Source organism: Electrophorus electricus, chromosome 4 (genome assembly GCF_013358815.1).
Source record: "Electrophorus electricus isolate fEleEle1 chromosome 4, fEleEle1.pri, whole genome shotgun sequence".
Lineage (NCBI taxonomy): Eukaryota > Metazoa > Chordata > Actinopteri > Gymnotiformes > Gymnotidae > Electrophorus > Electrophorus electricus.
In genome coordinates this window covers 18,447,740-18,463,247 of record NC_049538.1, presented here as the reverse complement: position 1 = coordinate 18,463,247, position 15,508 = coordinate 18,447,740, and the positions used below count along the sequence as shown (strand labels likewise).

Below are 15,508 nucleotides of genomic sequence, written 5' to 3'. Positions count from 1 at the left end.
AGGTCAAATGGTAACTTGGACCCGCAGTCCCATTAGAAAAATGCATGAAAGTGCTAGGGTGAGGGACAAACCTATTTCAGTGTATCTATCTAACTGCTAAGACTTCAGAAAATGCAAGATCATTTTAGCATAGAATCATGTTTTTTTCCATATATAGTTGCTGTATATCAAAACAGCGCTGATTTGTTTCTATAATCCAGTTTGGTTAAAATCTGCCTACTGTTACATTGCCATACAGTAGTCAGGTGAATGAAGTATTAATCAATGTGCTTTTGTTTAGGATGTCTTTAGAATTTTATGAATTCATTTTATGAAGACATGAGACACAGTTGTCACGTTCCTGTCATTCAAAATAGAGTGCAACATCATTTGAGATGTGTGTTACTGTGTCATAACCATTATGTGACTGACTGCGACACAGTCCAGTGGCTTATGTCAGTATTTATTTAAGTATTGAAATCCTTCTTGCATTAAATTAATACACCTAGTGCAATTCAACAGACAGCACAGCTAACCTTGAAGCTTGTGGTCGTCTGTCATGCAAAATGTATATTTAAAAAGATTGTGTGTCTATAAATCACTCATACTAGTTAGTTAGACCTATTGTCAGTACCAGGGGCACTCGAATAATTGCCTGGATATTACTTTTCACCTTTTCGTATGCCAAAACTCCACCCATAAACAAATTGGGTTTTAGGGGTTGTTTGCTGCTCTTCTTCAGAAAATCATTCTAGCTCAGTTTCACATTTATTACCAGATAATAGTTCCACATCCATGTAGGAAGGAGATTTAGAATATTATGGTGTAAGAAAATAAGAGGAATTGGCCCATTTCAATAGGAGGTGTTCTGCCTCTATAGTGTACAGCATTTGAACTTGAGGTACGGCACAGTACATGTTTATCACATTTCAGCTTTCAGCTGTTTATGCCCTATGCAGATTGACGTACTTGTTTGGTGTGGGGGTTTTTTAAACCAGATTTATTGCATTATTGATGGTGTAGTTATGTCATTGTATGTAATCATTGTAGAACATTATTTAGTCAAAATAGTGTAAACAGTGCTTGCCTATAAGGAAAGAGCAGGTAGAGTATGGTGATGTCAACTATAAGGTTGTGGGTTCAATTCCCAAGGAACACACATAAATATAATCATCTAAGTTACTTTGGATAAGAGCAGCTAACAAATGCTGAATATTTAATGGAAGTGTAATTTGATAAGCAATGGTAACTCTAAGGCTGACTTGGAAGCAGTGTACGCACACCTGTGTTTTCTTTTTTTGATTTCCCATCTTCTGTGAGGCCTCGGATAAAGCACAATCTCCTCTCTGATTTAAACCATGTGAAAAACTGGGACTAGCAGCACCATTTTGATTACAGGGGGGTGTCTACATATTAGCCATATAAGCACTTTGGGCTAAGTGGCATTTGAGCTTCTCATTTGTAAGAAGAATGCGGAGGTGAAATCGTCTTGAGTGATGAACGGGCACACACTGAGCAGTGGAAGACTGGCAGGAAACAAAAGCATAATGAATATCCTCAGGCCGTGCTTAAATGCGTGGCACAGACGGATTTTTATTTAGGCCATGTTGGAGCACGGGTAGAGTAATGGCAGATGTAACCCACTGGTACAAATGAAAAGCTTCCATCTGTTGGTGTGTTGGACTGAACTGTGTAGTCTTTGCTGTTTTATATCAGTATGTGTAAATGCGTACAGACGAGACCACAGCAAAAAAGATGTTTTCCCAATAGCCGGCTATGTCTCACACGTCTCAGGACTTCGTAGTCTGTTTATCAGCTCTCTAAGCATGTGGATGTTGCAAACAATGAATAGAAGGTATTGTGAAAAGTGTATTTAGTGATACTGACTCGCGTAAGCCATTTCAGCAAAAGCAGTTTGATGGAAAACTGTTTGATGGAAACTGATTCATGACCTCCTTTCCTCTTTTGCCCATAGGTTCGTACATAAAGGTTCATCATTGTTAATTTCACTGTTACACTCAGTTTTGGCACTGAATGTGTGTGTTGGATGTGTGTTTTGCCTTTAGCTCCAATTACAGTGCTACACCCATGGAGACGGAGCTTCTCCATCGGCAAACCTACGCCTCCAGTCATACGGTGCCAACCTATAGCACATCTCACCACCCTGCAGGTGAGATAGGTTGCTTTAGGTGTGACGTGTCAGCTGACCAACCACGATCCTGCATTTCTCTCTGCGTAATCTCCTGGGCTCCTTTGTCCTCAATATGTCTTTGCTGTCTGTGCATCAGGTCTGTCTGGCATCTTTGATGCCGGTCTGCACAATGTTGGAAGCAGCACTACTGAATCGTCGGTTGTGAATTTCCTCTCTTCCATCGACACCCGAGGCCTTCAGGCTGGACCTGCAGCTACATCTCTCCTCCCCCAGTTTAGGACACCGACATGGCAGACCAGTAAGGAGGAACTTCTCTTCTTATCTGTCTTTATAAAAATATTTTTGAGTCCCCAGGTAGCTGATGCATAAGGGTAGTGTGATATTTTATGGCGGTGGTGAGTTTTTTGTCTGCAGGTTCCATCTGTTGATTGGTTCAGGACATCTACTCTACCCAATACAACAGCCATTATTGTTTATTGTTTTTATGCTTTGAAATAGAGGTGGGCAATATGTTATCATTGTCACACTAAATTATTTCATGATATGCCTTTCTGAGCATATTGCTGGTCTAATGACTAATGCTACAGCAGTGACCAGTTGTATTATACAAAATAAAGATTTAGACCAATTATAGAGAGCGTTTAATGCCATTGGGTTTTGAGTAAGGTTCTATATAAATGTAACCAGTAATAATAGTGGTATTACACTGTCCTGTCAAATATAAACAGCAATATAATAAGACTGGATGGCACAGTTTGCATTATCTTTATTTAGTCTTTAAATCATTTATTTTTAAAATCATTTTGCTGTTTTGTTCCTACATTTTGTCTGTCTTAACTTAGATTTCAGAACACATTATTATTATTATTATTATTATTATTATGTATTGAGAAAATACTTTCATGTATTGTTTTGTGCTTTTGCCATTTTGCCCACCCCTTCTTGTATCAATGCAGAACACTGCATTGAAGCAATCACATGTTTTATATGTCAAGTTTCATATATTAATGAGCGGCTTGTTATATTTCTCTTTTTTCTGTTTCATTTCCTTCCATAGGTACAAATTCCTCAACTGAACTCTTTCTCACCGGAGCCCTTCCTTCTTCTGGAACGTTCCCCACTCCATCAGCTCTGTCATCCTACCAGCATCCCAGCACTTTTTCCACTAGGAGTTTTTCTACAACCTCAGCACTAACAGTTCAGGATGCCGCATTTAGCCCTTCAAATGGCCTGCTGTCCCCTAATGACCCTCTGCTTCAGATCAAACCCTCCCAGAGCACAGTGTCAGCTCTAACTTTCGACCGCATAGGTGGTGCCTCACTGGGCGCTGGCCTCCCACCTCAGTCATCCACATATCGCTCAGCCCAGGAATCTGCCCCCCACCTCCTGCAGCCTCAGTTTAGCCTGCTTCCCTCTGCTTTGGGCAGCTCTCAGCAGGCATCTCAGCCTTATGGAGCACCGGTATTCTCTGGTTCTGTCGAACGAGCACTTCAGCGGGAATGTAGTGTCATCAAGCACTACCAGCGGCCTTCCAGCACCCAGCCAGTCCAGGAGCATGTTCCTGGTAGCACACAGCACTCTCTTCAAGGTGGTTATCTGCCTGACAGCTCTGACACCTCCTACCAGCAGGATCCATCTCGACACACCCCTGTCCCCAGCAGTCCCGCCAGAGACAACACTCAGGCCATTAACGGCAGTGCTCAGCAGAATCCGGCTCCAACACAGCTGCAGCAAACACAGGCCCCGTCCTCCTCTGTCCCTTCCCCGGGGTTTTCCTCCTCGTCTGGAGTGAAAGCCAAAGACGGTTCTTCCAAAACAACAGAGCATCCTGGGGAGAGTGCTGAGCTGCATGGCCAGCCAGGCTCCTCAGGCATGCAGCAGCAGCAGAGCTATCCTTCCTCAGGCCAAAAGAAGAGCTCTGTGATAGCTAGCCAAGCACAGGCATACACTTCCGCACAGCTGCCCAGCCTGATGCCCATTGGCCCATCCCAGACCTACATCACTTCTCAAAGTCTGATGAGCAACCTCAGCCAACCACAGTCCTTCTCTCCCGGTCAGCCCGAGAAGCTGCCTTCCATATACCGGACTTTACCATCATTCGCTAGTCAGTCAGAAAACGAGACATCTGTCAGCCAGTCTCTAATTTACTCTTCTGGTCAGCAGCAGGTCTCATCTTCTGCAGCAAACCGGGGGGAATTCGATACACAGGTTCAAGGACTTTGCTTGGGTAATCCCTCTCAAAATTACTCTTCCAGCCACACTCAGGGTCTGCCAGCTGTCAGCTACTATGCCCAGGGGACGGCATCTGCTAGTCCATCCCAGAGCTACACATCAGGTCATTCTCTCAATTCAAGTCCTACCTTTCCCACTTCCCGGGCTCATGGTTTACCAGCCACTAACTCCACCCAGGATTACGCCCTAATGCAGCCTTCTTCAGGCATCAAAACTGATGGTCTGCTTTTACAGCAGCCCCAGAAATACCTGCTGTCAGTCCAGTCCCAGACATCCTCCACTGCCACTTATACACAAGCCTTACAGAGCAGCCAGGCCTCAGAGGAACTGAAACCATCTTACGGCAAACGGAAACAAGATGAGAGTGTGTTCCTTTCCTCTAAAGAGGGCTGTGGAGAGCTGCCTCTTCAAGATGTGCAGGCATTACAGCAGGCCTCTATGGGGAGTTCTGCACAGACTCTCACAAACAGTGATATTGGAGTACAGAGCAATGTTGTATATGTTGTCTCAAAAATGGATGACAGGCACAATATGCAGAGCGTGATCCGCAGTAACTCTCGAACAGACGATCAGCTAATAGGTCTAACACAGATGTCGTCCATCAAAGATGAAAGAATCAATACTTTAGGAGAACATGCACAACTGGTTAGCAGTGCCCACACTCATGTAACCTCTGGCCCAAAAAATAATTCCACATTAATGCAGTCCTCCCATGTGACTTTGAGTACAGACCAGCTGAAACAACAAGCTCTGCTTCTCAAAGCCCCAAGTGGTCATCAAGAAGGCCATCAAACTCAGAGCAACCGGATTCAGCAGACCGAAAGCAGACAGGTGTCTCAGGACCACGCACAGTTTGTTCGAGTTCCAAATGCCCAAGTTGTGCTGGAACCCTCACAGATGATCCTTCTCCAGCAGACTTTGCTCCATACAGCACCCAACCAGTCCAAGCCAGCCGTGCAGATGCAGCCTGTCCCAGTTCAGTATCTGCATATGAACAATGAAATTGTAAATTCTGCAGTCAGTGCACGTGGGAACCAACAGCACCAGACCCACCAAATTGCACAGTCCTCAGAGCCCGCCAAACAGCACCTGGCATCAAAAGATAGTTTCAGCAGTCCGTCAAATCAACATGATGCCAAGCAGCACTTTACATTAAGCTCCATCTGTTTCCCAGAGTCCATGCTGATGACAGATGAGAGGAACATTCTGTCCAACGTGGATGATATCCTGGCAGCCACAGCAGCTGCTTGTGGAGTCACACCACAGGACTTTAAATCCACTACGTCTGAAGGGGACTTGCCTTCGCTATCCAACCCTGCGGACTCCAAGTGCCACTTTCAGTTAGTTGAGAACAGACATGAAGCGAACATTTTCTCTTCCCAGCACATGATAATCGCCAATGCACAGACCATGACTTTAACTCTAAATGGTGCTCAGCTCACTGAAGATGTTCACAAAGAGGAAGATGGACACCAAGGATTTACATTAGCAAACTCCCACATGCAACAAGGTAACTCTAAGCAAGAAATGTCTGAGAAGGTGACCAATTCTCATGAGAAACATGAGGCATTACCCAAGGGACACTGTGTAAACCCCAGCAATGAGTCGTCTCTGAATTCCAATGAGGGCAGTATCAACACCCCAACACAGAACCACTCGGATTTTCACCTGGCCGGCCAGGAGTACAACCCTACTGGTTTTATGAAAACAGAAAATCTATCGAAATGTAAGAATCACCTCAAGGGAATGAAGAGTGTTAAGATGGAGGACGGGCTGGTGGAATGCTCCACTAATGGCCTTCCCAAGAAGAAAGTCAGGACTAAGGGTTCTTATAAACAAGCTGAAGATGAAAATGGCCAACCTAAATTTCAGAAAAGAAGTAGCCAAGGAAAGCGACAGAACTCCAGAGGAAGTGAGACAGGTTCATCCTCGACCTCTGAGGGGTGCCATGATGGCTACCAGCAGCAGGAAAGAATGCGTCAGAAAATAAGAGAGGTAGAAGAAAAGCAGCCGGAGGTGAAAACTGGCTTCATTGGCTCATTCCTGGATTTCCTTAAATCTGGTCCCAAGCAGCACTTCTCCTCTCCTCCAATACGATCGCCCAACCGCACAAGAAAGCCTTCGGTCTCCAAACGACCTTCGAATTCATTGTCTATGCATCCTAAAGTCTTGCCCCCTTCATCACAACTGTTATCGCCCGACACCCATAATGTTAATTCTTCTAAAAGACTGGACGAGGAGTTTCAAAAAAATCTGGAAACACTTCCGTCTTTCTCCTCTGATGAAGATGAATCAGTTGGTAAAAACCAAGATCTTCAAAAGAGCATTAGTTCTGCCCTCTCCTCTTTAGATGAGCCCTTAGAGAAGAAACATAATTCAGGTATGCCATTTCAATCCATCTTCATTGCTTTTCACGCCCCTCCCTGATTTTGATTTTTCATATTAAATTACAGAATCCTTTGAATGTTTACCTGGAATTGTAAGGACTTATTTGTTCAGGCACATATTTATTTTATTCTTATACTTATTTATTCATGCACATACTCAGCCCTGCTATATATACCAGCCACTTTATTAGAAACACGTACCATGAAGGTGGACAGTTGCAATCTACAACAGTTGCACTGATGCCATGCAGTTTGGGTTAGATGTCCTCTTCCAATAGTACATTTCTGACCACAGGGCACGTCTTGGCTAGATATGTTTGGATGACCATTCCCAATTTGGTACATTGACACATTGTTACATTAAACCCCAGTGATACTGGTGTGTCTGATAAAACTGCACTCAAAACTGGCAACCACGGTACTGTGATCAGAAACTAAGCCGTGGTAAATGAAATAGAGGGTGGCTTATGAATTGTGAACGCTTGTAGATCATAATCTGTAACTTCACTCATGTAAAATCTACCTATACAGTCTACCTAATAAAGTGTTTCATGAGTGTATGTATGAGTTAGCTCAAATAAAGGCTGGTGTGTGTTTTACATATAGGTTTTTTTTTTGATTTGTCACAGTATGATTTCCTGTCCCTAGACAGCACAATCTTAGGTGACATCACAAAGCGAGAGGAGCTATTAATTGACCAGTCTACAGATGCTCAGACCCAGCAACAGCAAAAAAACGTGCAGAAGGAGGTGTCTGCTGAGGAGCTGGCGAAGAACATGCCTCCAGACAAACTGGCAGTTCGGCTGACGGCCGTAGCTATCGAGGGCCTGACTGATGAGGAGCTGTCAGACAGTGGGGGGGAGGGCATGTACCGAGAACGGGACGAGTTTGTGGTGAAAAACGAGGACATAGAAAGTCTGAAGGTGAGTCTATTAGGTATAAGGTTTTTATTTATTAAATAGGTGTGTAATACATACCATGTGACTGATATCCATCCACTGCCTCACATTAGAGCATGTATCCTAAAATTTTATAGCATGTACCAGAATCGATTTTTCATTACAATTTTCATATGATGTTCTTGTCATTTTTGTAGTTAATCTACTTTTTTTCCCAAGGTTAACATTAAACAAATGTGTTATATGCTCTTAAAGTACAAATTGGCTATAAGTAAGATGGAAGATGAGTAATTAAAAAAAGATCTTTGTGATATTTCAATGCAACAAATCACACTTGAACAATACTGCATCCAAATTTAAGAGGGAATTTGTCATTACTTTATCACTTCTTAGAAAATTTATCTTATGCTTACATCCTTGTTAATAAATCTTAGTTGCTGTGTCTATTTTATGTGTAGCCCTTGAGAATGTCACTTTACAACATTTGTGAATAGCTGGATCATGCCCAGTCCCTGTCAGTGTGCATTAACACTGTTAAATAATGTCATTGCTTCACCTCATGAGTGATTATTTGATTACTGTGATGACACTTCACTGAAGGCTCATGAACTAGTGAACCATTCATCTTTACTGGTTAGATGCCAGAGAAGCTCTGGGTTCTTCTGTGACACCACAAAGCACTACAACCTCATTTCCTGCCCGGATCTGACTGTTATCGTGTTTTGTTTGGTGTAGCTCACGCTGAAGGCAGGGGTAGAGCCACCAGCAATCTGGAAGGTGCAAAAAGCCCTGCTGCAGAAATTCATACCGGAGCTGAGAGACGGGAAGCGTGTGTTTTCAGCCACCAACAGTGTGAGTGAAAACACAACCATTACTGAGATGCTCTGACAACTCTTCATTTCCTCAAATGACAGATGTCTAATGCTGAAGGAAAGATGGCCAGAGACTCCCGGGAATCAAATATTCCAAATTTATTCTCTTCTCCTGTAGTATCTGGGTTACTTTGGGGATGCTAAGACCATGTACCGGAGAGTGTATGTCAAGTTTCTGGACACTGTGAACAAGCGGGAGTACGTGCGAGTGTGCACCAGGAAACCGAGGTGCAAGCCCATGCATTCCTTAAGGTACACCGACCTGCACACATCAATCAGTCTATGAGCAGAAACAGAATCAAATCACTCAAGGGGGTTGGAATTGAACAGATTGTTCTTTTTGAACAAATGCAGAACACACACACACACACACACACACACACACACACACACTCCAGCAGTCCCTATGGCAGCACATTCCTCTTCCAGTCAGACTGAAATCTCTCTGATCAACTCAAGCCCACTTGTCAGCTTCCTCAAAGAAGAAAATAGCAGAAAAAGACCCTCACAAACCACATTCTTATGATATCCACTTTCAACTGCTGTGTATTTATTTTGTATTTATCTTCGCTTGTTCTGGTTTATCTTAGAGGCTCTCAGATGAAGGTCCTCATGGCTCACAGGGCTTCTGTCTCAGCCACGTCCGACCCCTTCGTGCTTAAGTCCGGTGCGAAGCAAGGCTCGTCCCGACCCAGGTCCAGGCAGCCCAGAGCCAAAGCCGAACCGCCGCCGAAAAAGAGGAAGAAATGGAAGGAGTTCCCAGCTTCTCCATCAGATTCGTCTCCAGAGGCTGGGAGTGAAGATGACGGTGCATATTTTTGTGAAATCTTTGAAAATGTTGTATCAACAAAATGGCTACTCTCTGCTCATGTTGACACCTGTCATGGTGTCTTGTCCAGCGGTGTCCCTCTTAACTCCCTAAATGCGTTTCTGCCTCTTTCGCCGGTTTCCGTTTGTCCAGAGTTTACGCCTCCGGTCCCATTTGTCTCCCGCTTCTTGAACACAAGAACAATGAAGGAGACCTTCAGGAGTTTTGTGGAGCTGCTGATCAGTGTTGCTCTGGATGCAGACGTCATGATCGCCCTGGAGAGGGAGAACGGTGAGGACCATTTAGGAGCACACACTTGGGCAGAGGCTTTTTTTAGAGGAATTTGAACTATTTCTTAAGAAAAGTAGGCACTATTTTAAAAGTACTGTCAGTTTAGGTAGTAATTCCAAGTGTTCTAAAATTATTAATGTTTATTGGGCCAATGAAGGTTTGAGTGGTATCCACTGCTACTCTCCTTTCTGGAATCACCATTCATTTTTATCTTTTCATCCATAGTCATGACCCTGCATTAATGGTGATTTTAGGGTAGCATTTAAAAACTTTATGCCACAAACTCCAAAATAATAGCACTAAATTTAATTTCACTGTAAAAACAGGCTTTTTATAATTTTTTAAATAATGGAAATGTTTTTACTCTCCAACCTGGGGTTGTCTGTTTTCCAAAAAAACTATCTGAAGTTTTTTTTATCTGAGGTCCCCACCCCAAATCTCCCAGATGTGTTTGAGCAGAAAAATGAGTTTCACATGGACACACTTTGTACTTTCCAGGTGAAGGCCAATTCTCTGTTGATTCAGTAGCATGTTCACCTGCAGTACAAGTTAAACCACTTGAGCTTCTTCAGTAAATAATTCATTCCTAACGCATCATTGCTAGAATCTTTTTTTTAAAAAGGTTGCTTTCTGTGAACTTTTGTGATATCATTTTCAAAAATTGCTTTCAAATTATTGCTTTACATAACGTGTGATGACAGAATGTAGCTTTGTTATTGTCCTGCTGCTTTTTGGCTACGCAGCCGAGTTGTGTGGCTGGGTGGTTGTTTGATTATGCACTTACTGTTTGCACAGTAACTAAGTTGAAGCCTCAGCCAGCAGTGTAAAACATGGGTAAACATTTTAATTCAGCCTAGCCTTTTAGTCCAGCCATATGCAGAATACTGCACCATCCTACTGAGAAATGTTTAAACTGCTTTTAAAAGATGTGAGTTAGAGTGAAACTAGTAGGTTACTTTGGAGACAAGTAAGCCCTATTGTAAGTTGGTCTGGACAGGAGCATTTGCTAAATGCTATAAATGGAAACTTACATTTACAGCATTATTTATCCATAAAAGCAACATAAAATTGTGACTGAGTACAATTTGATCAATTGAGGTTTAAGGGCCTTGCACTGGGGCCCAACTGTGGTAGCTTGGCAGTGGTGGGGCGTGAACCAGCAGCCTTCTGACTGCTGTCTAATACCTGCTGAGCTATTCCTGCCCCTAAATGTGGTTAACGCTGCAGTTTGACACTAACTGACGAGCAAGTTCAGAAGTGTCTGCATGTCATGAGGTCAGTGATGGGGGACACTGAGCTGATGTGATGGCTTTGTCCTCTCAGATGAACTTCTGCTGCCACATATGAAGAGAGTGGACGGGATGCTCACAGACAACAGACGGAGACTGCTTCCCAAACTGCGCCTCGGCCAGGTCTTCAAAGTGAGTGTCTTCCACTGACTTCCACCTGAACTCAGCCTGCTCGGTCATTGACTTGGGCTCTTGACAGCCTGCGTCTCAACACTCAAACTGCACTGTCGCCCAGTAGATGCTGAATCTGTGAAATAACTGGGTTGTCTTATAAAACCGGTTAAATATGTTAGTCATGGACTACAGTGTGGTTTTGCTTTTATTTCATATTATTACAAATAAAAATGACTTTTTTTCTGCTTGCTCCTTCGTTTTATCAACTCCATCCGACGAACCTATGCTCATCTATATCCATGCACAGAATGCTTTAGACAGCTTTCCTGAGTTGTCCGTGGTGACCGAGTTGAAAACAGATGGAGAGACTCCCACGTTTAAAGTCCGACTGAGTGGAAAGGCCTACAACAAGAAGACCATGAAACCTTCTAAATCCCCCATCATGCTACCCCTGGTGAGTTTTCGCCTTTATTATTTCAGTGTTAGAAGTATCCACTTTTGAACAGTTGTCAGTGGTGTCGTGCACAAATTGAAGTACTGTCAATACTGTGGCATTAAAATCGCCTGTAATACATGCTCTGGACCACAAGGTGGTGTGCTTCTCCAGTTCGTCATGTGTTAAAATTGCTATATGACTACTTTTCATTCCTCTCCCTCCTTCCCCCCTATAGGAGTACACAGTGGACCAGCAGAAAACCCACTGGTTCTCGCTCTATCACTCACTGCAGCACTACAAGTACCACACATATCTGTTGTGTATGGAGGAGGTGAGTGCATGTGTGTTTTTATAGTTGCAGCATTTTTGTTGGATATTTGCAGACAATGAGTTTGCCTTAGCAGTAAAAACTGTGAGTGATTCACACAAACCTGCTGATTTTATAGTCTGTGCAGAGAGGAAATGCCAGGCAATTTCATTTCAAGTCATCAAACGGCACAAACATTTCAGTGGACACATTTGGCCTGATTCGTTCTTTGTGCTAGTTCATCTCTAGTACTGGACAAATATCTCTATATACTGTTTATTTGTATGGGTTTTTAATGAAAAAAATATCCGAAGTGTGCTACTGCTGTTGATTCTTACAGACTTTTGTATTTTGAAATATATATATCCTTTAAGCCATTTTTTCTTTCTCATAGTTTTCCTCAGTTTAGTAATAAAAAAAAACAAAAACAAGGTTAAACAGTTAAACTGTTAACGTTAAACAGTTACTCACGTGCCCTTAAAGGATATAGAATTGTGTACTCTTCTTTTCAGCCTCCATTTGGAAGGAATTTACACTGCAATTCATATAATTAACATTGTAAAAACAAATGTGTGGAAAGTGACTGTTTTCTGTCCTGCACTCATTTTAAATGTTTGGGACTTTGTCTCTTTATGTAATTGGTTTTCCCATGAATTTGCAGTTGTGAATTCTCGTTCCTTCAGTGAATTCTTGGTATGTGTGTGGTGGCATTTGTGTGCGGATATGCGTGTGTGTGCACACTTTTGTCAGGTTGCACTGTTGCGCTCCCAGGGTGTGGACCTGGGTCAGGAGGAGACCGTGCAGACGTGCCTGGGGAACAGAGCCTGGGTGGAGGGCCTGTTCACCCGCTTTGGGGAGCTTCTGACACAGGTGCAGCAGGCCTGCATGTAGACAGCTCTGGGACGGGGGGTCATGGGTCATCACCCATGGATGGATGGTTCCAGTTTGGGCTTCGTCGGCACTATCCCCCTTTTGAAGCACTAACTGACAGGATGGAGAACCAGCATCATGAGAAAATGCTCAAAATGATGACAGAGTGGATGTCTGTTCTTAGAACCATAAAGACATTGAATCTTAATTATGGCCTTTTCAAAAGATCATGCTTTTTAAGGGATTTGTGGTTTTATATATATATATATATATATATATAAAAAAAATATGGCCAAGCTAGATATAGATGGGCTTTCTCAACAACCTACCAGTTTTCCCTCTCGAAACAAAATGGACCAGGACCATTCATTCATATCACATACAGAGCGCTTTACCTTGGATATTGAAACACTAATTTAAAAAAACAGCCTACATATTGTTATGTAATTTGCGGTTTGGGTGCTTATTATTGTGTGTATACACACATACATAGTTATATATGTAAAACATCCATTTTTTACAATGGAATGCCAAATTTCTATATGATACTGTACATTTTGTAAAGAGAGCTCTTTTGTCAAATGATTCTCCCAAGGATGAATTTGACTTAATACAGAATATTTACCTATTGTGCTTTTTAAACTCCTTTTGTTATGACAAAGGTTATAAAGTTGGAGTTGGTGCAATTCTAATACTGCTTTTGTGATAATTTGTTGTAATAAAAAGCATTTACTTAAACTATTTTCTCTGAGGAAAAATGTTTTTATACTCTGTTTTCCCTCAAAACACTTTATCTCAGCAACACATGTATTTTCACAGAAGGTAATGTCAAGGTCATTTGTTTCATTACGTTCATCTCTCTGTGGTACTTTTTGTTTGTTTTTTTAAGAGAAGCCCTATAAATTTATATGAAAAATACACATGTACTTTACATTGTATCATAAGAGTGTTTCTGTACTGTAGAATATTACAATTTTGCCATGATTTTACACAGCTTACTATGCTGACAGCATCAGATTCATTTTTTTTTTTTTTTTGCTTTTCAAGTGTAGCTGTGTTACAACCTGCAATTATTTTTCTGATATGTGAAGAATAAATTTCCTACTAAATAAAACTATGGAGTCAAAACTTTATTTAAAGGTTCAATCAATGCAATGATTGTCAATGAAAATTAGCAGTCATATCATGTCTGGTTCAGGGTAACATCAAACCTGAGCATGCAAATATTTATGTAGGCCATACAATGCAATCTCCCTCAGGGCTCACACGCTTGTGGGTACTTTAATAAAGCCCTTTGTCTTGTTTTTGTCCTTCTGTATACTTAAACATTCTCTATTATCAGTTTGTAAAATACCCCCAAATTATCCTTGACATAAGTGCAGCTGAAAAGAAAAGTCAAATATAAAATCTATTTTAAAAAAATAGTGAACAATAATAAAAATATTAATATTATTGAAATTATATTTCTATTAGTGTTTACTTTCATAAATGACTGGAGTGTTATGATTTTAAAAATCATAAACAAGATTTATTTAAAAATTATCACACCAAAAATTAAAGCAAGTTGAAAGTGACGTATCAGGCTGTTCTTCCAGATATACTTAAAGTGTAGCTGTCAATTAAACTTGACTTGTTGAATAGCTCTATTCACAGAATGCCATATATTTCAAACCCATTTAGTTCTAAGTACTGAGATAGCCCACATTAAACCGGAAAATGCCAAACCAACTAAGAGGAACTTTAAACAGGAACTGCCAGTTCTTGCTGTTTTTCTGTAGTTCTTTTGTCTTGCCCGTGTTCACACTTCCTGTCCCACCTGCTTACAGGTGCACAGTACATGAGCTGGTGTGAACTGGCTTAGCATGGGTCACCTTGCACTTTCGTTCTCTACACATTTCGGCCATGCCTCCATAGGGAGGAGCTAGTTAATGGTTAACCGATCCATGTGCACAGCTGTAGACTAAATCAGTGCATTCAGACTCCATGTTTATGTTGCAAATGCCCTTGAGGAAGCCAGCTTGTCAGATTTGTCTCTTTTTAGTTTATTTGTTTAATGGAGTCTTACCAACAATGTGAATAGAGATGCATGAATAAACTTATTTTATAGTTGATACTTAATACATATGCAGACTGTGCTAACATTACACATTACTCCAGTGCTGCTCAAGCCATGCAGTGCATGTGTTTTGCCTGTCCTGCTCTACCACATCTAACTTATGTAAAGCCCTTCCTTAGCTACGGCGGTGGAATTAGTGCACTGAAGAGTACATGTGGCCTCAGGGGTTGAGAATGTGCCCCACTGCATATGCTACACTAGCATATAGATGACGAACAGCATCAAGACCTTGTGTTATAAAGTTCTTGTGATATGGCCTTTAGATACAGCCAGACTTTCCCAGGCATTTCACAACATTCTCTGTCCATCACTGGTATTTTCCAAAAAATCATCCCACTACTGTTCATGGAAAAACTCTTCAGCTGGCTGGTTCGCTGAGACAATGTAGTGTCCTGGAAGACAGCATCAGCAGCCTGTCGAATAAAATATGATTGTTTCAGGCCGCACAGTCGCAAATCAGAAATATTCTGCAGCCTGGAAACAAAAGGAGCAATGTCCAGCCACTGCCATTTGTGAAGAAGGCCACTGTCCGATGTGGCTTGGTGAGGGGTGTTTGGGATTCCACAATGCATGTCGCTGGAAGAAATGGATATTTGTTCAACCAGCAATGTCTGCTCCGACAGCTGAGTAATGTATGAATATTGATAAGAGCATGGTCATCTGTAGGTCTGAGGTTCAGAGGGTCCTTTGAGGCTGGTTAACATTGTGTTCTGATTTCACTGATGGTGGAATTTTGTTTGCCAGCACAGTACTGTT

General features: G+C 41.9%; 1 protein-coding gene across 1 annotated transcript in view; it reads left to right on the top strand.

The window, feature by feature from the left end:
- qser1 (glutamine and serine rich 1) overlaps window positions 1–13,750 on the top strand; it is a 14,745-nt gene extending 995 nt beyond the window's left edge. Inside the window, exons 2-13 of the mRNA XM_027032771.2 lie at window positions 2,046–2,149; window positions 2,268–2,429; window positions 3,189–6,743; window positions 7,399–7,673; window positions 8,385–8,501; window positions 8,640–8,773; window positions 9,112–9,329; window positions 9,483–9,620; window positions 10,944–11,041; window positions 11,331–11,477; window positions 11,695–11,790; window positions 12,517–13,750. Of these exons, the coding sequence (XP_026888572.2) occupies window positions 2,046–2,149; window positions 2,268–2,429; window positions 3,189–6,743; window positions 7,399–7,673; window positions 8,385–8,501; window positions 8,640–8,773; window positions 9,112–9,329; window positions 9,483–9,620; window positions 10,944–11,041; window positions 11,331–11,477; window positions 11,695–11,790; window positions 12,517–12,657 (5,185 nt within the window). The 3' untranslated portion in view covers window positions 12,658–13,750. The remainder of the gene's footprint in view (window positions 1–2,045; window positions 2,150–2,267; window positions 2,430–3,188; window positions 6,744–7,398; window positions 7,674–8,384; window positions 8,502–8,639; window positions 8,774–9,111; window positions 9,330–9,482; window positions 9,621–10,943; window positions 11,042–11,330; window positions 11,478–11,694; window positions 11,791–12,516) is intronic.
- The last annotated feature ends 1,758 nt before the right edge of the window (window positions 13,751–15,508 follow it).